This window comes from Podarcis vaucheri (assembly GCF_965113315.1).
Source record: "Podarcis vaucheri genome assembly, chromosome: 2".
Taxonomy (NCBI): Eukaryota; Metazoa; Chordata; class Lepidosauria; order Squamata; family Lacertidae; genus Podarcis; species Podarcis vaucheri.
Window position 1 is genome coordinate 71,462,757 of NC_138760.1, and position 27,609 is coordinate 71,490,365.

General features: G+C 39.7%; 1 protein-coding gene across 1 annotated transcript in view; it reads right to left on the minus strand.

The window, feature by feature from the left end:
- Window positions 1-2,513: 2,513 nt before the first annotated feature.
- The window catches only part of CLINT1 (clathrin interactor 1), a 64,082-nt gene continuing 38,986 nt past the window's right edge, over window positions 2,514-27,609 (minus strand). Inside the window, exons 6-12 of the mRNA XM_082213541.1 lie at window positions 26,046-26,223; window positions 20,184-20,424; window positions 15,899-15,971; window positions 9,648-9,734; window positions 6,163-6,458; window positions 5,116-5,320; window positions 2,514-4,294 (exon numbers count right to left, since the gene is read on the minus strand). Coding sequence (XP_082069667.1) covers window positions 3,939-4,294; window positions 5,116-5,320; window positions 6,163-6,458; window positions 9,648-9,734; window positions 15,899-15,971; window positions 20,184-20,424; window positions 26,046-26,223 — 1,436 coding nt within the window. The 3' untranslated portion in view covers window positions 2,514-3,938. The remainder of the gene's footprint in view (window positions 4,295-5,115; window positions 5,321-6,162; window positions 6,459-9,647; window positions 9,735-15,898; window positions 15,972-20,183; window positions 20,425-26,045; window positions 26,224-27,609) is intronic.

The following is a 27,609-nucleotide window of genomic DNA, read 5'->3' on the forward strand; positions in this document are numbered from 1 at the left end:
TTCTAGCCACCCAGCAACACTATTTTCCAAGATACTTCATTCCATTGCACCTCCCTCTGGTCCCTATTCAAGCATTTTGTGACCAATGAACATGTTAAATCCTCATTAAGCGCTTTTTTTTTGTTCCCCAACCCCCCTTTTAAAGTTTTTAACAAACAAAAAAACCTACTCCTGCACACATTGAGATCCTTCCATGCTTGCTAATGTTTGGATGGTGCTGTTTGGGCTACATAAGGATCTAGACTCAGAGCGTGAGTCCACTATATAGCAGTAGTTTTCAATCAGTGTGCCGTGGCCCCCTGGGATGCCTTGATGGTCAGGGGTGCAGTGGGCAACACTGGCCTCTGTCCCTCTTTCCTTCCTTCCCTCCTCTGCTGCCCTCTTGTGTCTCTGCCTCCAAAAGGCTTGCACAGCTGCAGCCCTGGCTATAAGCTCTGCAGGCAAATGGTGCCTCTAGATGGCACCTCTCTTTGGGGTGGGGGCAGCTCAGAAACCAGGGACAGCAGCAGCTACCTGGAGGACTCCCAAGGAGAGAAGAGGCTGAGGGAACACTCCACAAGGGAGGGTGTTCAAAAAAGGGTGAGAGGTCGCAGACAAGGGGCAACATAACTGGGCTCCTGAGCCCCTCAGCGTGATACAGAAAGATGGTAGTTGGTCAAAGGAGCGATGGACTCAAAAAGATTGAAAACCTCTGCACTATAGGTTGACGGTTGCTGCACTGAATACCTAGGTAAGATAAAGTGTCCTGGAATACACATCTCTGGAAACCCGAGACCTGGGAGAATATAAACGGTTTTAAGCGCTGGTTACATTTATTGTTGATATCACCTTGAGTGCAGGATGCCTGCTTACATTATGCAAAAACTTCATTGATAAATCCCTCCTGCCCTCCTCCTCTCCACCAGAAGTGTCAAGCTCCTCTTTGCTGATGGATCGAGATGAAACAGATGCTGCCATAAATACTCTTGTTTAGTGGTTTCAGATGCAGTTTCTGTTTTGTAGAACACACTGAGTGCTCAGGTTATCAGCAAGCGTGCACCTGTGCCGTTTATGCCTTTGCTAGGTCCTAGTGTTCTGCGATGGCATGGTAAATGCATTCTGAAGGATAGCCTTACAAAAAGACCCAAGCATAATGCTTAAGTTGCATACAACACGCTCATCTATTTTGGGTGGAAACTTTAAATCTGAAACATACCAAGTACCTGATGAATGTGGGCCCTGTTGCCTTCTTTGTACAATCTTTTCTTATTTTTTACCTGCAAGTCCCATGACATCCCAATGTGAGCCTGTAAGACTGCCAAGCCTCTGCAGGTTGCTTTGCAACTATCTGCCATTTCTTTTTCCTTTGAGCAATTGTTTATTTGGGGGCAATTTGTGAGATCTGCACACCAAGGTGAATACTCTTGATACTACCATCCATAGTGGTTGATTGAACTTAACACGATTATGTAGAGAAGCAAGCTTCGGGAGTATCCACTTTTATGGCTGTCCCTTTTCTTGAAAGTTTGACAATACATTTTTCAGAAGCAAACACAAGTTACCGTATGCCCTAGCACTTTGTGGCCAGGTTTAAGAGGCACAGGTTTTCAATGTTTTTTATGCCTGCTTTGAATGTGTCACTGTTACTGCCTGGACCCCTTTGGAAAGCAATAGGATTCAATCTCAGCGCAGAACTACTACCAAAATACTTGAAGAGTTTCATAACATTTCCTAAAGAAGTAAATCTAGTCCAGTTTCAACACTACTTTGTTCCAACTTGCTTTTTGAAGCATTAAAGCCTAAGAGGCACATCCCAGCCTTTCATTGTATTGTATTGAGAATACATTATTGGACTTTGGTGCCTTGACATCATAACAGTAGAACGAGGTTTTTAAAAACAGGTTTGACAACTTCTCCGTTCCCCCCGAAAACCGGTTTGCTCCCACCTCCTGCAGTTTTGTAGGTTCATTTTTATTTTTTTTCCTTTTTTTTTTTTTTTTTTTTGCTTCTCAACATCTGTCACAAGACAAACTTATGAAGACAATTCCCACAAAAAGTTCAAGGGTTTCAAAACTGGAGCTGAAGAGAAGGCGATCTGTCCCGCACAGCCAGTAAAGCTTGTCTTGATTACTTTGATGTAACAACACTTGAAAGCTCTATTCTTTGAAACTAATTTAAACACATTGAATTGTTGAAAGATTAAAAACCGCAGTCAGCTAATTACACTCACTCTCATCTCTTATTCAGCAAATGAATCACTTTTCATTACCACTTAGCTGAAGTACATGAATTTCTGCCTAATTAGAAATGTTGTAGATGGAGCATTAGCAAGGCTGGAGTGGGTCAAGATATCTGCGCTGCTTCATTTTTAATTCCTAACAGTAGAGTCAGATAGGGAAGGCGGGAGATAAAAAGTCATTAAACAATTTTAAATTATTTATAAAAATTACTTTGCCCAAATTATAATTATTTCTCCCCCCCCCAACTGCTCTCATGAAATGTCAAATGGAATGAAAGGAGAAGCAGCCCCAACATTGTTTTTAATGAACACTTTAATGTTATGTATAACAGAACATTATGAATACAATGGAAATAAAGTTTTATCAATTTAATAATAATAAAAAAATTCCAACATAAGAAAGGGGAGCCAATAAAGTTTCATACCTAGAATATAGTACTCATTCTCAGTAGCAGCCCTGGCTCTGTGAATATAAACTGAACCTCTGCACCCCAGACTAAAAATCATGATCTGTGTTTGAACCTAAATGCAGAATCATAGCAGGAAAAGAAAAAGCCTTTAATTTATTCTTTCATTTCCTTTATTTTCATTAATTCATAAAATCTGACAGCTACAGGTTTCCTTTAATAATAATAATAATAATCTATATATTTATTCATTTATATATATTTATTTAATCCCTTTCTATTGGATTCCGCAATTGCTAAGGCCATATTTACATAAAACAAGTGAAGTCACCAAATGTATAAAATTTAGAATCCAATGCTGTTGGATTAACAAAAAGTTTAGAGGTGTTCTTTCTTAATTTAAAGATGCTGTTTCTCTTTTTTTGTGTTGCAAGAAAAAAAAATTCTTGCATTTTGACTGTCAGTGATGTAAACAGTGACCCCAGAGACCCCAAGGGGGGCTGCCACTTTTCACTGGAGTATGGCTGTAGAAAAACCACCCAAACCAAAACCCAGCCATATATATATATTCTCTAGAGTTCTCTGAAAGGAAACCATACAGCAGTCTGAATGAAGTTTCTACCAGTTCTGCATTGCGTATTAGAGCAGAAAGAGGTAGGAAAACCCCACCCGTCCCACCCTATTCATCAGCAAATTGCTTAAAGAGGTCTATAATAAAAATTTGGATAGTATAGCAGTGTTGCTGGAAGAGTAGCAAAAGTATATATACATTCCAGGTCCCTTTGAATTAGCCATAATCACATATGTAAGTCATTTTTTTTTTTTTTGGACAAAAATATATATATATTCTTATAAAAAATTGATCAGCATACTTTGACTTCAAATTTGACTCAGTGGTAGGAAAAGGAACGGATCCAATTATGATAAATAGATTCCAGGAGGGGAAAAAAGAAATCAAGTATAAAATTAGATTCACACAGATATACCCAGCCCCTAAATTCCAGAGTTTCCACAAGTTTCAAAGTTAAAACTGGTTCTGCCATCTAAGAAAGGCTTTTAATTCTCTTGTTAAAAAACAAGGCCTAGTGATTGCAATATCAACCATATCACTCGGTGGAGGATGTTTTCTTCACCAAAACTTGAACAAAAGTAGGTTGGGAGTTTACAAAATGACCTTTGGGTTCTTTAGATGGGCTCCTTTAAAGTAAGCAATAAAAGAAAAAGAGAAAGCATTTGATCAGCATTTTCAACCCTTATCCCAGCTTTATTTGTGCAGCTAAAATCCTTCATTCAATCTGATTGGTTTACAATCTTTATTTGCTAAAATTTGCAAAATTTGCAAAGGCATCTTGCTTAGGTTGCACAGTTCCGGGAGTCATGGAGGATGCCACAGCTATATTAGTAATGCCCATGCCCGACAAACCCATTCCAGAAGTTGGCATTGCCATGTTCACATTCATTCCCATCATGCCCTGGTTCATCATAGGTGTGCCTCCCATGGAAGCCATCCCGATTGTGCCAGTCATCACAGTGGGCATTCCCATTCCCACAGGAACAGGCCCGCCCATCAATGGGTTTGCAGGAGGTCGAGCAGGCATCATGCTGGGTGGTGAGTTGAGGCTCATGGTTGCAAAATTCTGAGACATCACATTCATCGGTTGTTGCATATCTGTGGGGCAGAAATGAAGTTTTAAATGTTAAGGTGATTTTTTAATGATATTTCTATCATTCAAAGAATATGCAAGTATATTCCCACCCCACCCTTATTTAACGTATTGGCTGTATATTAAAAACAAAGCTGATCCTTAAAGGCATCATCCAACATATTTCTATATGCTTGACAACTGAAGTCCAGCACAAATCCTAGTTGTCATAGTTCCCCTTCCTCCAATTCTCTTCTTTCTCCATGGCCAAACCATGCTTTGTCTAGATATGCTCAGGGATCCACAAATATAGTGTATTCCCTCTACATTAGATCTTTTTAAGCACAACTTTGCTAGTACCTTGTTCAGAAACTGGGGGAAAGGGAGAAGGAAATGAAAATTCTGTTGAACAGGAATCCCCTTTCACTGCTTGGGGGCTGACAGTTCCAAGAGTTTGGGAGGAGACACCACAAAAAGCTTTTAAAGGCTGCACTATATCATTAGATCAGGGTGAGGAAAATTCAAAGCACAAGCAGGCCAATATAGTTTGTGATCCATCAAGCTGAAAATGGTTGGGCTCACCAGCCACACGCTCTCTGGGATCGCAAAAACAAAAGGCAGAACCCAATAACACAAAAGTTGTGCATACAATCAAGAGAGTTTTTAAATAGTAGAAGCCAAGAAGTTGCAGATAATATACTCTGGTCACAAAAAAGAGAGAATTTATAGGTGCTGAGGAAGTCTAGCGTTCTGGGTTTTTTTAAGACCCACCCACACTTTGATCAAGAATATGTTGTGAAGAGTGACCTCATTGAAATACATGCACAGCAAGAATTGTATTACTTACTTTGTTGCTGAATCATTGTGTTGAGTGATGGTTGCTGGGGCTTGGAAGGCTGCATACCAGGAACTAAATTGTCCAAACTGATATTTACACTAGGGTCTGACCAAGTGGATGGCAGGGTTTTGCCTACATTTTTGGGGACCATCTCTGTGCCCATATTATAAAGTGGATTAGGCTTCTGTATCATTGGGTTAACACCGTGCAAAGGCTAGAAGCATTAAAGAAAGAAAAAAAGAGATCTTTAGAGTTATGCTACGAATTGCCAACACAGTATTTTACAGCTATAATTTATCAGAGAGAGGAGTTCATCCAGTCTTCATAAAGAGAAACAGATGGACATTTATGTTCTCCTAAGAGAACTGAAGAAAGTTGAAGTTCATGCTCATAAAATTCTCAAGAGCATCTCTTTAAGTACTTTACCTATCATCTGGTAGTCTTCTGGAACTGTGCCAAGAGTGGTAATTCAGAAGTGCCTTGCTCTCCCCCTTACCTAAAATACTTTCTCTGAACCATCCTTCTATTTTAGATGCTTTGGAAAATTAGTTTTCTTCTTACATTTACAATATATTCCTCCTTTCTTCCATCGTGGAACCCACACAAGTAATTTCCATGAGGTCTTGCACTGACCAGACCCTGACTTGCTTTATTTCAGTGGGTTAGTGGTCTCATGCGACTTCAGACCATACCTGATCAACTAGTTGCTAAGTTTTCCAAGTCCAAAGACTTGTTTTAAATAGTCAACTACACTTAAACTGGGTAAAACTATACGTGAGCCAGTTTGTCAGAAACAGGTGGCACTGCCCACCCTCACCCCCCTTGGTACAATCAAAGTGTCACAAGTTTGAAGTCTTCCTTATGTTCTACAACTCTTAGATTGCTTTAGACGTTTCCTCTCTCAATTTACTTGAATCTCGAAGAAAAGAGGGGCCAGTGAAGCAAAAAGACAAGAAAACACTTTCAGAGCTACAGAAAAGATGCTTTAAGTTAAGCGTGTGTCAAAACTATCCGTTGAGTAAACAGTAGTCAAGGGACTGCAGAACAGCACCATACCTGTGACCTTGACATAGGTAGATTGATGCTGACAGTGCTGGAACCCATCATAGCTAAATTCATGCTTTGGGAAGAGGTCATAGTGGCTTGGGAGGTACCCATCAAATCAAAGAGGTCAGAAGGATTTGAAGCAGCTGGAGGCTGGCCAAGGCTCTGCTGAGCAGAGCCACCAAAGAGCTCAACAGCTGGCTGAGCAGAGCCACCAAAGAGCTCTCCAGCTGAAGCAGCAGGGCTTGGAGAGGTTTGGTTGAAGGCACTCCAGTCGCCAAACTCTCCATTCCCACTTGCAGTTGTACCTGGGGAGGGAAAAGAAAGGTAAGAGTCTTGATGAAAAGCACAGAGCAAATGCCACATTCCATGAAGTGAAACAAATGAGAGCCGATGTATGTCCATCCAGATTAACATCTGCAGGTAGGATCTCCATCTGGACATTACTCTCCCTCATGAATATTCCAACAATTTTAACAGGATAGCAAAGGGGGGGGGGAGACACATAAGAATAAAACAGCCACACCAGTGCTATAGTATGGCTGGTTATGTGCCACCTGTGGAGTCCACATGAGTGGGACATAGATTTCCTAACAGGCAAATCTGCAGGATCCACTTTCAACAAATAAGAATGTGGCAGGCATAAGAGACACCTGAAGCATAGCAGAAGTTCAGTATCTAAATTGCCAGTAGCTCAAAATTGGGAGCCTTAAGCAAAGCTGCAAACATTAACTCATTGATGTTTTGAATCAATCACTGTGAACAAGGCTGGTCTCACAGTCGTAAGAAGTCATAAAAACAGCAATTTGTTCAAACTCATCTGATTACATATACATTACTTGCTGTATACAGTTATTAAACCGGTACAGCTAAGTGGGATACCAATAAAATAATGGGCTTTCAAATTCAGTTGCCTCAGGGTGTTTATCTCACCTCTGTTGTGCTTGTTAACAGCATTGTGTAGTATTTATTTAGCGCTCTATGGGAGCTTTGATAAATATGCATTCAAAGCTCACACATGCTCTCAAATCTTTGTACAGCATGTGCATAGAGAGCTGCAAGACATTTAGTTCTTTTAACAGCAGTCTGCCTGTCTTTACCTATTTTAAAAATACACATTTTACTGGAATAAACTTGTGAGTGAGGCTCCAAGATGTAAAGATCACGAGGAAATAGATGTTTGGCTTTTAAAGCGAATGAGCCTTTGGTATGATTATCAATTGCTAGCCACTGATGAGTATTTCAGTTTTGAAGCACAACAGTTACGTAGATCTTACTATTGTAGCCTGATGCACAGGAAGCACAACAGTTACGTAGACCTTACTATTGTAGCCTGATGCACAGACAAAGGCACATAGGGGCACACATGCTAGCACTGGTTTTCACACAGTTGAACAACTTGCAATTTACATTTAACTGTTAGGCCTCATCAGTGCAGACGGAAAAGAAAGCATTCACAATTTTAAATAAATGTTCACCTGACAGGTCTGAGAGATGAGAGACCCTGCTGATTTCAGAATAATCTGGTCTGTACAGCCAGCTAGGAATTAGTGATCTACAAACCTGCCTATTACTTAGAATCTAACTCACCTAATCTTAAAAAGGTTGCAATAATTTACATTTCATGTCAATAATTCGTAATAGTACCTGTTCGCCTGGGTATAAAACCCTTGTTTTAATTAATTTCTCCTCCACAGGTGGATTAAAATTTAAGTAAGGAAGGGCAGGGAGGGAAAAGTACATCCATCGCTTATCTGTGCACTACAATCCACTTTAATGCAAGTGCTGGGCTAGAATTCATTAGCTTGGGGCCACAATGAAACATTTTGCTTTGATCTCCCTTACAAAAGGGACTTTATTGGGAATATTTCAATTAGTACTGCCTATTAAAAATTTAAGCACACTTACAAGTATTCCTGATGGATAAGTAAATGCTGATTCTCCAGTTACGGGATGCTCATATCCAAACACAAATAAAGGAAAGGGGGAGAAGACAGAGGCATTTGATGCCACTCTTCGGGGAACTTTACCAAAGATGATTAATCAACAAAAGATTTCTGGGGGGGGGGGCTTTATTGCTCAAGAATGATTAATCATTGCTGGCTGCTTGCATAAAGGTGATTGGTGGAGATTAATCATATTAACACTGATAAAGGAGTATTATCAAGCTTAGACTGCATTATTAGCATAATAGGATTTGAGCACCACAAACCTAAATTTTCAATAACCTGTAAAATCAAGGCAGAACATTATTAAAGCTTAAAGTATTTAAGGGCACAGTTCTCAAGTCAAATCCTATCCCTCAATACAATGCATTTTATTACTGATGGCTGCAAGAAACATCACACCTTCTTCTATGCAATATGCTTTGTGGTAGAACAATTGTTTCAACTACTGCTTGGTTCAAAACTCTTTGAACAATCCCAGCTCTGTTGACCAGCTATCTTAATTCACATTAATTCATTGGGTCTTTTAAAAAGTAATTCGGGTAACAGCAATTATTATAGCAGTGTGGCAAGAATACAACAAAAGGCAGTAATTTAGGGCCAATCATAACATTTGTATAAGCTTCCTCACCCCTACAAGGAGCTCTTACTGTGAAGTTTTTTTTTCTCCCCAGTGGACAATTCTTAGTTTGTGTGGAACTTAAATAAATCAGTACACACAAATTAACAGTCCCCTCCCTGGACATGTAGCAATCCTGCCTTATGCACAGCATCTATTGTCGAATTCTAAATGTTTCTTGGGTCAATTCTAGCCTTCTTCCAAGAGAGTACTTTAATATAAAATGTGGAATACAATTCTTAAGAGGCTTATTGCAGATTACATAAAAGGTTACCATTACAGGCGAAAGGGGATGGAGTACACAACATACTATACTATAGCAATAGCTACTACTCAGTATTAATTGGAATTCATTCTTGGTACCTGTGAAAATCATTCCAGCCCAGTATTTCAGTTAGCTTTAATTAATGTTAAAGGTGTTTGTGAGGGGAGACAAAGTAATGATCATTACTGCTGTATTAATTCATTTAAATTCTTTTTGGTGCTTGTAAAAATCATTCCAGAGCAATTATTTCATTTGTGTGTGTGCGCATCCTCTCTACTGGGGGTGTGCATATGTATGCTGCTCATTCCCCTCCTTCACCTGGGTGGATTTTGCAAGTGTGTGTGTGTCCAAGGGCCCATGATCTATGCAATCCTCAAAGCTGTAGCAAACCCTTGATGTGGCCCTTGAGCTGGAAAAGGTAAGCCACCCCTGGGCAAAGGGTCAAAGGAAAAGCTCATTTCCCAAATAATTAATCCCTCTGCCCCGCATAGAGAGTAAGTCATAATAAAATGAAACTGTATCACAATACAAAGCGGCAGAATCTAGCACCTTTAAAATGAGAACTCGACATAGAATTTAATCTATTCTGGAAGAGAAGACACTTTCAAGTAGCAAGAGACCAAAATTTGAGAGGTCAGCTTTCTGTTCCACTCCCTTGGCACTGTACCTTGTGATGGGGGGCAGCCTGCTGAGGCAGAGGCGGCGGCGGCAGAGCTAAAGTCCGCAAACCCTCCGAAGGGGTCAGTGGCTCCACCTACAACCAATCAAAGGATTTGTTGTAAATTAGTGAAAACAGCCCCACTCCAGTAGCACTTCACATCAAATATTAAATTTTATATTTAAATATATTGTACGTGGAGTCAAGATATACAGTTCTTGGAAACGGTTCAATCCATCAAGCGTATTGAAGCTCAAAGTACTTAAGGGCACAGTTCTCAAGTCAAATTCGATCTCTCAATACAAGATATTTTACCACTGATGGCTGTTATACAAGGATGGTTGTCATGGTACAAAAACTGAAATATGTGAAAATTCTGCAAACCGGGCTGCAGGAACAAAACCTGGTTGTGTATGCAATCGTACTCTTGTGCTTTCCTTTGACTAGTTTGTGGGGAGTTTCCACCCTCAGTTTTTTCACTATTCTGGCATGCACAAGCATGGAAGAGAGCACCACGAACGATCATGCGTTAAATGAAGATTGATTCAGAAGGGTGATAGTCCAATCAAAACAAAATGTCACAAGACATATACATGGCTGAAGTCTTTCTTTCCTTCTTTTTTGTACACAAACAAACCTGTCAAATCGAATTATGCCTGCTTTTATGGTTCAGTTATATCCCACCACTTGTACATCAATGCAAGTGGTCTATATTCAACTTCGTAATTTCAGTAATAATTTACCAAGGTTGCATGGAACGCAAAACTGGTGAAGAACCAGTGTAGGCTTGGAAGAAATATCACACAGTAAAGATTAATGCAATTCTAACTCAGGTACTAGATATAAGAAACAGAACAAGTCTTTTATTGGAGAAATGCCTTTGTTTGCTTATTATGCTGCATAGAATGAAAAATTTAAAAAGGCCTCCTTACATGTTAAATCTTGTGAGACTGAAAGCAGGAATGACTTGCACAGGATTTCAGATTCAAGGTTTTAATGCATAAAACCTGCACTGGTATTCATTTTTTAATAAGTTTGCTTTCTTTTCAGAATAAGAACATTGAAAGTCCCAGTTGCAGATACTAATGATTTATTTACTACAAAATATAGTATCTTTACTATTATTTCCTACACATTTTTTATCAAAATAGTAAAGATTCACAGCCTCTGCACTGGTCATTGTTCTGTACATCTCCTTATGTCAAGTTTGAGGGCCAAACTAAATAGGATGATTGCCACAGGTGGGGATTTCTGAGCAGGAATGGGAATGCTGTACACAAGGAGGGCTTCAATTAATCAGAAATGCTAGTTCCTCCCAAGCTATTATCCCTAAAAGGAAAGCCCCCATTCAAATTTTTAAAATTGTGGACATTAATTGGCCCTCTGAGAGAAATACATACAAAAAAATAGGCACTTTCTGCAGATATATATTTTTTTCTGTGAAGGAAAATGTTTAGGTGAAGCAACTCTCTGCCACCATATCTTTAATAAAGGGCTTTAGGCTTCTAGCTGACAGTTTCCTCCTCTGAAAGTACCGAAAAAGTGATGGCCTTAGCTGTTGCCGTTTGTCCTTAAAAGATTTCACCTCTGAGCAGTCACACCCTTCCAAGGAGTACCAGCAGCTCAATTATTCTGCTTTTAGTGTTTGCGTACATTATATGGGTTACATCACAGCTGCTTAGCCTGCAGTGCTTAGAAACTAGCCAGGTGGGACTGTAACATCTGTGTTGCACTCAAACACCACCAGGGACAGCTTCCAACATCTGGTGCCATTTCTGAATTGTCTTATCGCTGCAAGACATTCTGCTCCATCTGCTGCTCTCAACTCGGTTAATTAAACTAGAACCATCGCCTTTTTAATAAATGGCTGGCAGTAATAAAAGGAACAATTCCCTTTCTAATACATGTGTACTTGTATTTCTTTTTAATGCTATTTTATTTTAGTCAATTATTAGGAAGTCATACTTCATTTTCAGATAGGAGCATCTCCCTTCAGAACGTACACAGATATGTTATCAAATAGGAGATATGTAGTAACAAGACCCTCCTAAAGTCTTATAATAGGTGAATTATGTTGTAGAGCATATCCAAAAGACAGACAGATTGGGCATTTACCAGTATAGATCTTAAATCATTATAGGAAACTGTGATGGAGTTTTATGCAAAGATAAGCATCACTTTTATCTAAGCAGCTTGAGGATGTACAATACATTTGTGCTATCCAGAAGATGGAAACAAGCAATATTTACATAGCATTGCATGGCATATGCAACCACGTGCACATGTCTTGTCCGTAAACACTAGCATACTTAAATGATTACAAATTTCAAGACCATGGTTATTTGAACTAGCAGTGCTAATTTAGACAATACAGGTAAATGATACCAAATAGTCAATTTAAAAGTAACAATAGTATGGCAAATGCTTAAGCCAGTTAAAAATCAGGTGAAATCATTTGGGAATTAATCTGCTTCTGCACATATTTTGGTGGTCCCATGCTCTATCTAGTTGCTTCCTCAGAAAACACAGAACGTTTCTTCAAAGCTAACAGCAAGTCTATGAAGATGGTTACTTAGGATGCAGTGCCAGCACAGCCTCCTGGTGTTGATAGTTGTGCAACAGGGTGAGCTAACAACTACCATTTCCATATGAAGCACTGCACAAAGTTGTTTCATTTTCTTTTTCTATCCTCTATTAAATGATGGAGATTTGTATTAGGCATTGCTCAAAGTATTTAGCCCCCTTCTTGGGGGGGGGGGGAAATGCTTCCCACTGTCTTGGTGTGGACTAGTTGCTTGGCAAGCACCTCCACAAAAACATGAGATTTCCATGCCCCTATCTTTACAAAAGAGATCAATGCCTATTGCGGCCCCTTTGCTATTCTGTGCGTGACACAAGCTAATGGAGCCATGCTCTTTACAGCAAGCAGCACATGGGTTAGGGAAAGTGACCTCCTTAGGAAGGACAGTGCTAATCTTCACAACATCATTAGCTAGCCTCAAAGACTCCCAAGTGAGAGCTGTCGTTATAAATTAACTCCTTCCATCTGTCTCCTTAGGGCAGCAGAAGATGCTATTTGTGGTGGCCAGCTGGTAATGTGTCTCATCTCTAGGACATCTTCTAAATGCTGATGTGGAAAGAGCGGGTAAGCTTAACTTCCACTAAAGGAGTGAAAGCAGAATAATTGGTAGTCAAATGGCAAATCCAGAAAAGATTTCTCAAAAGAAAGATGAGCATGTTCTGTTCTCACAGCAACAGTCTGTAAGATGAGGGTTTTTCCAGATAGAGATTTAAATTAACAGTTGAGCACTCCTTCAAATTATGGGATACCGGCTGCGGCTGAGATCCAAAGAACTCCATACACAACTGGAAAACTGCTTGAGGGTGGGGGCATATTCAAGTCACACTGAATCCTACCCCATAAATCCTTTGACTTTCAGGAGATACTTTTTAGGAAGTTGTAAGGGAGTGCAATAAAAACAGGAGCTTGAAAACCCCAACCTATTTGCCTCTTGGGATTCTCAATCTGTTTAAGTTGTTGCATCAACTTTAGATTTATGGAGAACAAGGGGAATATCAACATTATTTATAATAGATGATCTACCTGTAGATAACTGGAATGAGAGTAGAACATTTTATTATATCCAGACATGTTTCAAGTGTTGTAAGAAATGCTCCTCTCTCTGTATTTATTTGTAAGACCAAATATATGTGTACACCTGCTGTTGTCAATATTATGAGGAGGACTGAACAATCTGCCCATTAACACTCCATTTACGTAAGAGGTGGTGTGAAAGGGAAGTAATACAGCATCAATGCAAGCAAGATCAAATACAATGCTGAGCTGCATAGGAGCCACTCAGATTAAAGTGTTTCCCACACAGCTGCAGATGTGTCTAGAATCCTAACCCTAACCCATTGTGTGTGGTCTAGAACCCTAACCCTAACCCATGCTTTTCTTTAGCCACAGGGATGGCTCTGTGCCTATAAGGTTAGCAGGACTTCAGTGAGTGCTTCAAATCAGTGGGAGCCCATGGTAGTAGAGAAGTATGGGTCATGTATGCAATGGCTCTTGCTACAAAGCTTAACAGAAACACACAGTTTCAGTGAACCATAAAGGAAAAATATTGTACTCCAAATATTCTATCACTGTAGAATACTCCATATGCCAAAAAAGAAGCAATGTCTGTCTACATTGTGTTATGATCAGGTTTTAAAGGGAACTATGAAACCAGATGGTAGAGAAAAACAGAATTAAAGCTAAAAGTAGAATGTTTCTAAGAAGATTGAGTTCAAGAACTTAAAGAAGTTGACACCATTCCTGCATGAAAACACAACTTTAGGAAAGTGGAGGGATTGAGCACTGTTCATGTGTGTCAAAAACCCAGTAAAAAAATTATGGTAGACAAACTGAAGAGATATTTGCTGGGGAAGGAATCTCAATGCCTAGTAACAAAGACCCAGCAAAGAGACCCCTTAAGTTTCTATACAATCACCAGAAACTTTTATTGCCCTAGCCCAAGGCCATGGCCTCATCCAAAAAACAGTACAGATATATGTATTTCTTAATATGGACAGCTTCCAGTCACATTTGCTGCCATTTAAAATACACCTATTCACAAGAATTCAGAATCCAAAATCATACTAAGTACAAGGATATAATGCTGACTCTCATTCTCCAGTATACTGACAGGAGAATAATTCCTGTGCCTCTGCAAAGTTTTCAATGTGCTGCTTGCATTTTCTAAGGAACCCTTCAAAAGCAGGGACTGGCAGGGGGCAAAAGAATAAAGCTTAAGAGCTGTGGCCTAAAGTCCTGCTTATGAGGAGATAATTTCATTTTATTATCACTATGTAATTAGTATACACAGGACAAAATAATAATAAAATAATAGTAATCCTGGGGGCAAAAAAATGGTTGCAACTGTTTGAAATGTTGCTTGAGTAGGGTACATAGTAGAAGTTCCAGATTTATCCAATCATTAGCCAATCATGTATATACTTGCTGCACCCAGAGAAGCATTCACACTAAGATGTTTGCGCAAGGCTCACGAAAGGTCGCCGAAACGCCAGCTGTATGTGGGTCATGGGACCTGTTTGCACAAGGTGCTTCAATTTCATTTAATCCCCCCCCCTTATTATCCCACACTGTTCCAGAGCACCCCCTGTCCCACTGGAGAATCTTTTTAGTGGATGCAGGGGACTGCTGTTGGAAGAATATGGCAGGAAAGTCTCCTTGCGGGAGCACTTCTATGGAACCAGCCCCATGTTGAAAATTTGTATAGGAGTAACAAATTCTGGCAGAATCATGACAGTTCACAAAGCCCAAAAGTACAGCCACACCTTTTCAGAAGCTCATGGTATTGTAAATGGGGGGTGAAAAGGGGTGGAAAATAATCTTCCCACTAACAACATTAATGCTGCGTGCTGAATCTGTTGAGAAATTCTTCCTTCAAGAGAAAGCATTGTTTCAGTTACACAGCTCTTAATCCTCTTCTTAATTTGCTCACAGGTAATGTGGATTATAACTGCAGCTATCAACATCCAGCCACCTAATATAAGATTGATGATTCTACAATCATGCCAGCAGCAGTGAAGATAGAATAGAACCATCTTAATATTTCATGCCAGCCAGAGACAATCTTCCTTACTTTGTCCTGATATGGCTATTCATTGTTATTGTTTTTTTTAAATATACCAAACATGCACTCCATTATAGAAAGTAACATTTACTTTACTGAAGCCTCAGTTTCACTAGTCGCCTACAATGGAGTGAATGAATTGAACAGTTTTGAAGTGACCAAGAAACATAGTTATTTCTGAGGTCACCCAGGAGTCAATGGGCAGGAAACAAAAATAAGAAGTAATAAGGTCACTTTTGCTGTACACATTAGATGTGACTTATAAGTCAGCTACTCTCACCACTGCCTCTCTCTCCATGTGTAACACGAGAAGTGTTGAAATCTGACTGGATTACATGCTTTTAAAATTAATTATGAATAACATTGCATTTCAGCCACCAGAGTTCCTGACAAACTGACTTAGCTGTGAATCTTTCTAAGGTGCTATGGTTATTATTAATCTATACAATATGGTAATTTGCATGTGGTTCTATGAATAAATATGCAGCTCTACATTTAACTGACTGATACAGTTTCCCTAAGCTTCCTAATGCATACGTTTGATTTCAGCAGAATTAAAATGTACTAGACTCACAAGCTACAGCTACTGCTCAAACAGAACACAGAAATACATTTTACCTGCTGGGACTGATTGATCAGTACCATCGAACAAAAGATCGACCAGGTCACCGGATGACTTGCTGCCAGGAACCTAAGGACAAGCACAATTGAACTGTTTTAAGGAATATGGTTATGAATATGCAAAGGTGTGTGTGTGTTTTAGGGCAACTGAACGAGGACTGTTTGTGGCAAGAAATTGGAAAACTGGAGTAACACAGAGAAAAATAGATCTGTGTAGCATCAAACATTGGTTGTTACTGGAAATCAACTTATATTAAGAGAATTACAAAACTGAAGAATATAAAGGAAGTTATTATTGTGCAACTTGATAACAAGGATTCTAAGCTGTTACCTCCCATCAGACAATGTGAGGAGAGGTGCAAAAATATTTTTTAGAAAACACACTCATTCCATATAACTATTAAGCATAGCAAAGGCTGAACCATTTCTTAAAATATTTCCCACCTTTATAGTTTTGTTAACATGCCTTAAAATTTCATTTTGAGATATTCAAAATACTAGAAACATCATTTGGTCAATTGTAAGCTGCCTAGAATTTTAAAGCTTGATATCTTTCTGCTTATAACTAAATTTGTATAGCTTTCTTTGTGCTTTACAATAGTTTTTAATCCTCTGGTTATTACGGCCTTACCTCTGGGATTATTCCAATTAAAATGAAAGGCTGATATTAGGAGTGTGATGTCTAAAGGCACCAAAGAAATTCAGAGCTGACTTTGAGATTTGAACTCAGCATCCCAAACATGAATATATTTAATTGGAAGTAACTTCTTCATTTCCTGAAGTAATTACTTCCAAGCAACTATGGTTAAAAACAGCACGCCACCCCAAGTAGGCCCATCTTCTTTTTGGGGGAAATTGGAATAAAGTGACTGTTATACCAAAGGTGGAAGGTATATTTTAGGTTCTGCTTCTTTGATAAAATTAGCAAAATGCTAGATACCAGAAAAGCCTAATTTAAGAAATTTCTGTCACAAAGTAGAGGTAGTGTGGTTTCTTCTTCTGCTACAAGGAAGGAAATGTATTTACCAACAAAATCCATGCATTAAAAATCACAATATTATCTTGCTGCATGGGTGCACTTTATCATTTATGACTAAATCCTAGATTTTTGTACACATTCACAAAGGAAGGGAATGGATGAAAAGTTGCTTTTCCTGGAGCACCATGTAAATTTAATAGACTATAAACCTTGGCACAAAGACAACTACATCTATGGTAAACTCTATGCACCTGAGGGTTTCTAGAAAACTTCCTCATTACAACATTAGTGATTATGTAGACACAGGGCTCACTTTAATTTGCTTTTAAGAAGTTCCGTCCAGTACACTTGTTGAAGACTCTCACTCTTGGGCGGATGGGGAAAATAATTGGAAGCAAAAAAAAAAAGTCCAGGATAACAAGAGGGGAAGGATGCAATACCAAACTTCAGGTTGCAATCCAATACACACATGCCTAGGAAATAACAACCATTGAAAATAGCAAGGCTTCCTTCTCAGCCAACATGTATAGGACTGCACTGTAAATGTACTTGTGGATTTAATGAAGTCTGGGAGCACTGGAGAACAAGATTTGTCCCATCTAAGCAGCAAGCATGTGCAGCAGATTCTGAACTTGGGGCGCAACTGAAACATGACACTTGGATAAGGTGAACTTACCTATGCCGCAGTGCACCAGCATCTCTTTGATCCTGGGCCCCCAGCCACTACACATGCACTAACTAGAACACAGGCACAATGTCTGCCCAGGCTAAAGACATGAGGCATACAAACAGTGCACAAACAGGCAAAGAGATCCAGTTTAAAGCACAACCTCTAGACATGTGCAACCCTACATAGTTAAGTTCTTCTTCCTTGCCCTATGCCAAATAAATTGGTAGCAAAGTACATGTCTAGGTATGGCCTTAAAGGACAGGGCAGACCCAGAATTGAACATTTCAGAATATAGTAATACAGTGGGCTGGCCACACATGCAAGGGTTCAGTTTTGGAGGTCCTCCCGCAAAGGCAAAATTGCATAAAGTCAGGAACCCCCAGAGCCCCAACCCCTGCAATCACTCCTACCTCTCCAGAGCTTATTGGGCTCTGAGAAGGTCATTAAAGGGCCCCGACATGCTCCCAGAGCCCTCATGCCTCCTTCCCAAAGCCCGATAAGCAAGGCAGAGGGCTTAAAAAATTCTGTTTATTTAAAACATTTGTACCCACACAGTTGCTTCCAACAGAACAAAATACAAATAAAAAAACCAACTACACAAATTAAATAGAACTTTCATTTCTAAATCACATATTTTTCATGCCTTTTTGTTCGAATGTTTAAGCTTTCTCTCTTCTTAAGGTGAAATTGTTATACAAAGATCCTTGCCTTTTCTGAGGGCATCTTCAAAATAAGTTATTGAACAGAGATACTTTGGGCACACTAGATGCATACATTAACTGCACAATTTAGATGTAAAGGATCTGCTTGCTGGTGGATCAGTGTACTGCCATATGGTCTTTAATTTAGGGAATACTTAAAATTTGTACCATCTGATTATAGCTTCACAAAGTTTAACCATCAGAGCTGTCAAACTGCTGTTTTTACAATTGGGCTAATTTAAATAGTTACAGTGGAAAGGGAACACTATAGCTTTTCTTCATTGTTTCCTGACTTCCTTCCTAAGTGGCATCACTTTTAGTACATACTTGGCAGTGCCAGAAAAGTAATATGCATCCTCTTTCCTTCCATCTTATGTGGGCGAGAAAAAAAACCCACTGCATTACGGCAGAAGTAAAACATGCTTTCACATTATGGTCTTAGTGTACTTACCTATGTAATATAGATACAATCTCTAGTATTCTAGCTTCCCTGAGGCTGACATGGGAGTTTTTAAAACTGCCCATCTGTTCACTTCATGTCTTCAATCTCCCTGCAATTTTGAGCTTGACAGATTCCATCAAACAATGACTTCTGATTCCCCTGGTCTTCAGACATTAAGTGATCCTTCCACTTCCTGAGAATGCTTGCAAAGGTGTGGCAACAGATTTTATCTCATTTCTCTACTTTATAACAAATAAAAACTTCCAACTGAACTGAAGAGGTGGAATGCTCAACCTGGATTACATTCAGTGTACATTAAACTTCTATTATATACAGACTTGTGTTGGATTACAACCTGGATTAGAATACAAAATGGAAGTAACCCTAACACAGGCGTCCACAATTTTAGCCTAGCTAGGTTCCAGCCCCAGGCAAGCTTGGTGATACTTGGTGGTTTTGAGAGTACCTTTGTCCAAGCAGCAGCCAAGGAAGCCTTCACTTCTCTTTCCTGCTATGGAGGAGGAAAGGATGATGAGAGGCTAAGCTACTCTTCCAGAAAGTTGGGAAGAAGGATGCTCACAGTACACAAAGCAAGCGAAAAACGCCAAATCCTGGACTGGTAGGTAATCACAGTGCTCCATCATAGGTGGGTCCTTCCTGTGACAGATGATTCAGTAGTTTCCCTGTCTTCTGAAGTTAGAAACCTAATGGAATGCCTAGGTCCCTCTGCCTTTACCCCTGGTTAAATAGGTGCCAGAGGCAAGGTGATTCTTCCGCTTCTGGAGAGGGGACATCTAGTCATGATGATCATGCTTTTGCAACTTCCAGGATCACCTACAGGCAGCAACTATTTTAGGCACATCTAATATGTGTGCGCGACCACACGCACATGGCACTGAACCTGGAAGTGAACAAAAAACGTCCCCAAAGGGGGCGGGGCAGATGGGGCATCTGCAGGCCTTTTCAATGGCATTTCAAATATATGTGATTTCAATTAAACGTGTGGTGCCTTGGAATGTAACTCCCACATAAATTGAGAGTTGCCTGTACAGGTAAACAAGCTCTACATGGAGCTTCCCTTGAGACTGACTAAGAAGTTCCAACTAGTGCTGAATGCTTATTTCTGCATGTTGAAAGCTGTTGGAAGGCCAAACATACTTAAACCTATTCTACAGCAACCTGCCCTAGTTACCAGATAGTTTCTTACCTTTGAAGCCCTTCACAGCTTGGGATTCAAACACCCTGGAGACTGTCAAAACCAGTATCAACCTAGGTGCTGCGTCATTCTTTGGTCTGAGCTTGTTCTATATGCCTAAATCACATGAGATGAGGAGCAACTGCTTAACCCAAATGCAGTTCCAGTGCTTTCAGTGAATTACTCCCTATGGCACACTTGGAAGACTCCAGATTTATTACCTTTAATGAAAACAGTACTTGATTAGGAAAAATGCAAATTCAAAGGTACAGTTGTGCCTTCTTTCCCCTCCTACCTTTGCTATAGATTGCTGAGTGTAAGCATTCTGGTCTGGACTTCCTTTGTCCCCTGTGTAATGTGCAGCTGCTCCCAGGTCAATGGTTTTGGAAGGGTTTGCTGTGCGCTTGTGTCTGGTGGTGGTGGTCTCTGTGGCTTGTGTAATATGGATGTGTTTTGTGGTCACTGTCTCCTCCTCATCTTTGAATTCTCCTTTAGGCGATTTAGCTTTTCTAGATCTCTTTTCCTCATCGCTATCACTGTGAAGGGAGGAAACAACAAAAACCATATTACAGACCAAAAGGGGGACAAAAGAACTTGAAAAGGTAGCTAGCAAAGCTATCTGGTCATCAACATCTTTTAGAGGGTATTTCAGTCAAGAAAATATTTAAGCAGAGATTTTCTAAACAAGCAAGTCTGTGGTAGGCAAAAGTGGGTGGAGCAATGGTGGTGGTTCTTATCTTTATACAGAAGACTAGAATCCAGCCTGGCTCAAATAAGATATTTCTACTCATAGCCCATGTATAGGATCCACCCCAATTTCTCCATCCACTATCTAGGAAAGCAAAATGCATTATTGCTGTTCAATGATACATTCCAGTCAGGCAAAAGTATTTCAGGGGTATATGGGGCAGGGATGGTGAGGGGGGGATAACTCAGAGAGGGACTATGGGCTGGGGAAGAAGGTACGGCTGGGGAGAAACAGGGGTAGTGGTGAAGACTGTATTCAGTCCCTGAGCCAGAAGTTCCCCATTCCAGTTATAAAAGATGTTGTTTCCAGGTTTCCCAAGCCTACCACCCATTTTGTGACTGCTTTGGACTTTGCACCATTACTAGCCAAGCTTGCTTTCTCAATTAGAGAATTATGGGGGGGGGGAGTGCTCATTAAATTTCACTACACAATATTACACTATAAATGCTACTTCTTCACTGAGATGGCAAAGACTTTGTTTGGATCATTGGGCCACACTGCCAATTCCCCACACTCCAACTGGAAAGGCTGATCAACTGATATCAGCTGAAGCATCGCGCAAACACAGTCTCTACCAATTGTATCTGGTGAGAAGTCTCATTCTCTTTTGGACAATGACACAGTAAATATGTATGTCCTCATAATCATGGGACTCTACAATTACATATCCTTTGTGCAGCTATCCTATACCTGCTGTGTATACTGCACAAAATCTGCTTGGAAGTCATACCCTGCTTTAGAATTTCCTTCCCACAAAATTTTAAAGCCCAACCTTTTCTTTGGAAGCAGCATAAGATCCTAGTAAATTGGGGATCAGGAAGGGGCAATTTCAAAAGTCTGTATTATATTAATATAGACTAAATCTTGCCCTGAATAGGGTGAACAATAAAGAAGCTTGAGGGGCTGTCTTCATCCAGCTCCCACTGTGGCATCTCCCTGCCCACCTCCCAAATCTGTCATCAACAGATCCAGCTTGCCCCATGAGAGTGGGTTCCCCCCCCCAAACAAGTTGTCTTATCCATTCTGTCGTTACGTTTTTAAAAAAGCAATGCTTATTGGTGTAACATTCTTATGTTTGTGAGGTCTACACAGAATTTATAAATATTGTAAATAAATAAATAAATAACTGTAGATTTATCTATTTACAATATTCATAAAGTTTGTGCAGACCTCACAAAGTCTGCCTCCATACAGCTGACGCAGATAGCAGCTTCTTGCAAAACCATGGCCTGCAAGCTGAAGAACAGGCTTTATCTTCCACCTTCCAGTGCAATTCCTTTTCCTTTCTGTCATCAGCCTTCATCATGATTTAGCAATACATTTACACCAACAGCAACTAATTTTAAGGCTAATGCCAACTTAAGCAGGGTTTGCAAATGCACTTGAAACCATGGTTAGGATAGGAAGGAACCCAGGCTAGTATTGGCAGAGATACTATGGTTGAGGCCAACAAAGAAATGGAATTTGGAAATTCATACCAGAGGCAGATTTCTGATTTGTATATCATAGTTTTCAAGGAACGAGCCTTAAAACTGCATTCGGCCTACGTATACACAACTTTATAAATTGTTTTGAAAAGTCATTACTTGACCAGTGTTTTCGGCGAGGGGCAGGTTAAGCCTCCAGCAAAATTAAGTTACCCACAGCTGTACTTTTATTTGGAAGGTAAACAGTTTTTACATTGTATGATGTTTTTCATTATTAAGGTATGCAATTGGTACAGGGCAAGATGCACTGTTGAATAACACATGCAAATGTAACTTGAAATATAACTGTGAAAGGTTTCTCTGTTTCAATAAGCAATAGAGCACTGAGTCACCTAATTTCAGAAAGGCTGTCTTGTTGTCAGCATGGAGGTAACACAAACTGCAGTATGCTCTGTGGGGTAGCCTTTGTTCTCCACTAACAATGGCTCAGGCTTTGCCCTTTATTATTATTACTTAGTTATGCCTCCCACTGCATCTCAGCATATTATCTGCTTGCCAGCAAAGGTCATTTAATTCATTAAGATCAGTGAACATAAATACCCAGCATTTCATTTTCTATTCCAACAGAGATTACAGATGCAAAGTAATAAGGGGGCCTAACAGCCCCAACCAAGTGTAGAGGGAATAAATTCGCCAAGCACTGCTGCAGAGCACACTCTCTTCCTTTCAAGAGGGTTTGCGCAGAAACGCAAGCCCCAATGAGGTGAAGAAATAACGGAAGAAGTGTTTCTGGGTTTGCTGCCCATGTAATGGTTTTACTTATTCATTCCTGTCCCATCTGTAAATTCAGAAATCTTTCCCAAGGCAGAGTATGAAGTCATATGAAAGCAAATTAATGACACAATCAAATCATTACCAAATACAACCAATACAATACTGATATGAAAAGAGAAGAAAATTAAAAGCAGATAGCCTCCAAACCCCTAAAATTGGCATTCATTAAAATATCATGCTGATAAAACAGACTTGACCTGCACCTAGATCAACAGTGAGCAACTGAGGGTATTTCAATGCTAGGATGCCATCACTGAAAAGGCCCTGCCTCTAGTCACCAATACCCCAACTTTCAAAGGCAGAGCTGGGATCACTGAGAGATGGGTACCGATGTACCAGTCCCAGAGCCGGCTCTGAGTTGCCATTAAAAAAATAAAATCTCTAGAAAGAAAATTGTGAAGGAAAATGTACAAGGATGCTTCTAAGTTATTTCCGTGAGAAGAGTCAGCCTGGCTGCTCCCACCTTTCAATGTTTTTAGCCAATGAATGAAGTCAGAGCTATGATTGATGAGTTGTTTGAACACCAAGCAGTCATAATCCTTGGAAGAGCTGCTGTTGTTCGCTCCTCTTTAGTGCACTCCCCCAGCTTCTGTCTCATTTCCCAGTGCTTAGAATCTCTCTAGTCTGCCCTGTTTTTCCCTAGCAAACTGTGTGGTGGGTTGTTAGCCTGAGATTAGGTACTCCCTAGAAGTGATTTCCTACAATACTGCTAAAGAGTAAGTTTATACACTCATATTTTTCTTCATTCTTAAATTCTTTAGAAAAATCAATTGTGCGCTCTTTCAAAACTTGATTTTCTTTTATAATTTGTTCTTTTTTTAAAAAAAAAGCATAATGCTTACAAAACATAGTTAAAATTTTCTCAGATTATGTTGAATAAATGTTCAACTGAATGAAGTTCAATTTTTCTGTGGGTGGAGAGGGAGGGAAGTGAAGACAAGAGGAGTTATTTCTACTCCCACACTTTGTACTATACCCTGCTATAGTAAATAAAAGCTAAAAACATCCATCATGTGAGAATATATTCCTAAAATTTCCATGTAAAATGAAAATACGCTGTCTCTTCTATTTTGTTAGAGAAACAAAAATATAGCCATGGAAACAGGAAAAAGGGCCCAAATAATAGTGTGTGTTGCCATTTAAAAATCTCCACACATCATATAAAGATTCAGAACAGAGTGGAATATATTGTAGATTTAGTCTGATTTGATACATCTGGTTTAACATTTAATACACTGCTAAATTCCCCTCTCAAGATCAATTCACCTTTCAAAAGAAAAAGAAAAAAACCCACTGGAAAGAAGTACAACTTTAGCACCTTAATGAATTTTTTATTCTTCCAACATGCTGTTGTGAAAAATATTAAATATATGAAAGCTCCTACTGCTTTAATCTCATCCAGATGAGATTTGTGTAAAGGCTTCCACAGCAGTATCAGAAACTATTAAGTATCAGTTTGATCTACTGACGATAAAGTTCAATCCACTTGTTGAACAGATCAACTATTGGAGTTTGCACAGCAGGCAAAACCTCCAAAATGTTTTCCTTTTAATGTAGAGGGCATTAAATGATCTCATAAACAAGTGTCCACTGTACTTTATGAAAAGGTTAGCTGAAAAGTAAGCAGCCATTTCTTTAGGCTAAGAGAAAGAGGCAAAATGTTCTATCTTTCAACTTTTATGACTTGGACACAATCAAAACAAAAAAGGTAGCTATTTTCCTCCGTACACTCTTAATAATCTAAAAAACCCAAGATACTCCTTCACTCCATTTCACTGCTAGCGACAAAATTAGACCCCTACTACAGTTGAGACAAATGAAAGCATTGGCTCTTTCTGGGTTAGAACATACAGCTTCCCTACGGAAAACTTCACCAGAGTTTTTGCCATTTTTCTAAACGCAACAATCTGAAAGTGATTTTTTTAAAAAAAAATGAAAGCCAAGATGATTGGAATTTTAATAAACTATTCAATAGGGCCCTGATTAGCCTTACAATTGTAGGATAGCAAACTCATTCAACAATTTTTACAGAAGGCAGTTAGAATTGTTGTGGGCTACATAGATTTGGGATGTCTCATGTAATGTGTTGTCCACTTCAAATTGTTCTATATTGCCTGCTTTATGTTTAGCTGCCCGCCTGCAAGGAATGGTCACACCCCATATTACTGAAATAATGGTGCCAACTGCAGAGGTATGCACATGTAAAAGAGATAGAAGGACAACAGAATCCAAACTAAAGCCTATTTCTCGTGATTTATAGGGTCTCTTGGACATCTTAAAAACTTGGATTACCAGGGAGGCTGCAGATCTTCTAGATGACTCAGAGAGCCAGATTTTCATTGCTTTCAGCACAATTTCTTCTTGGTACTTTGGCCACTGAAAGACTAGATTTTCCCAACAAATTACCTACAAGAAGGAAATCTTAAATTCTGTGCTACAAAACCTACAAGGCTACGAACAGAAAAATTCACACACAAAAAATTACAACCATGTGCTTAACTATTATTCTCATTGGCTAAAATAAGTGTTCTAGGGCACAAAGGGGTGGGATCTACCGTAAAAATATGCAGAATTGTACTCATGGAATGCTCACACTGACGGAAGGAGGGAAGATTATTTTTGCTGATTTCCCTCTTACTCCTCCTAATGTATAGCAGATGGTTGGGGGACCCTCTCTAACTACATGGGAGGAGGTGCAGGGACTTGCAGGGATAAACAGGCAAATCATGTCTTGCTCCATTCCTCTGTAAGTCAAAGGCTCTTCCATGGGCAGAAGGAACCCTCTCGTTTAGATAACGGTCTACCAATTTCCAAGCTATGAGTGTGCTTAAATTTAATTTATAGAACAGCATGGGGCCCTGAAGAAGAGGTGGCACAATGCTAAGTGAAGAAATCACAGCCTGATACACGCTGGTACCCATTCCTTTTTTAGACCCTTAAACCACATGGGGAAGCCAGCCCATATGTTTTCAGCTTATTCTTCCATAGCTATAAGGACTATAGTGCTTAAAAGATGAAAGCCAACATTTTCAGGATTTCAAACTTATCCCACAATTACAGGAAAGAAACTGGCAAAAGCTAAAAAGAGGTTATGAAAAGGACAATCAATACAACAACAATGTAAAACAATGTAAAAATAAGTAAGTACCTGCATCTTTCTGGAGAATCCTCTCTGTCTTTCCTCCGGAACTTGCTGATGGTGTCATCAATTGTGCTCCCGATTTTATCACCCAGCTCACCTAACTTATCACTGAATGGAAATCCACCTTTGTTTTTATCCCATTCTTCATCCCACTTGGACTTCGGCTCAGTATCATATCTTTCATCTAAATAATATAGGTAGATAGTAATTTTTTTAAAAAGGGTGAGGGGAGATTTAACCAAAAATGCCACTAATTCTTGTCAACAGACCTTTAACAGTTTTCAAAGCAAACAGAAACTTTCATGATGCTGCAGCAATATTATTACTAAGAGTAAGCATGTTATGCCAACAGTTAATTGGTCCAAAATGTACTCAAAAGATGTTGACGAATTGTAAGGCAAGGCATCGAACTCCAGAATAAGACCAGACATTGTAAGAGCAGGCTAAAAGGCTTCCCTCGCCTAAAGAAATGAACCCTGGTTTTATGAGCAACTTGTGAGAAATGAACCTGATTTGTTTTCTAGCCAGCCTGCCGTAGAAAACTGGAAACCTTTCAGAGACTGTATATGTTTCAAAACCTCATGAATACAGAAGGTTGTACCAAACCCTGCAAGACAAGTGTGAAAACAGCTGGCAATATGTCTAGCCTCAATCACCAATTTTAAAGGCTCTTTAAATCTATTAAGGAAAATGAAGCATCTTATTCCCTTATGCGTTACTAGGGACTCTTTAATTTCTCAACATTGTATCACCACCAAAAAATTACCACCTAAACAAAATTTGCTTCACAATGCCGATAACCAAGTATCCCCAACTCGCTGCTAACTAAGAGTATGAGACGGCAGCATTGTTCAATTGTCTTAAAACAGTGTCTCAACTGGTGCAGCAATAAAACTGCTAGCACATTTGCAAAGCTTAGCATGATTCCTGCACCACAGAGAGCTGGACTAGATGACCCTCGGGACCTTTTCCAACTCTAAAATTCTATGATTCTATGAATTCCATAACGATTCCATTTTAATCTTCCATTTATCTTCTGTGTGCACATTTTATTAAAAAGTACCATAAGAGCCAATATATTGAAGCTTTAAAACTATCTAATTACAAAGCCTCCAGCATTAATCGAATTCCTAAATAAAACTGAGGCTTAGCCTACCAAATATTCTAAAGGAATATTACAGACATATACTGTATTTTTCGCTCTATAGGACACACTTTTCCCCCTTCAAAAATGAAGGGGAAATGTGTGTGCATCCTACGGAGCGAAGACGCCATAGCCCCGCGACCCTCTCCCGGCTGGAGAGGTGACGTGCGGCTATGGCAGGAGCCTCTTTAGCCGCGCGCCACCTCTCCAGCTGGGAGAGCGCGTGCGGGGCTAAAGAAGCCATAGCCCCACGAACCTCTCCCAGCTGGAGAGGTGACGCGCGACTATGGCAGCAGCCTCTCCGCTGCTCCCTGACCTGCTCTTTGGGGCTGGTGGTGGGCTTCCCCCCGCCAACCCCAAAAAGCAGGTCGAAAGGAAACTAAAGCCTAGAGAGCGAGAGGGGTCAGTGCACACCGACCCCTCTCA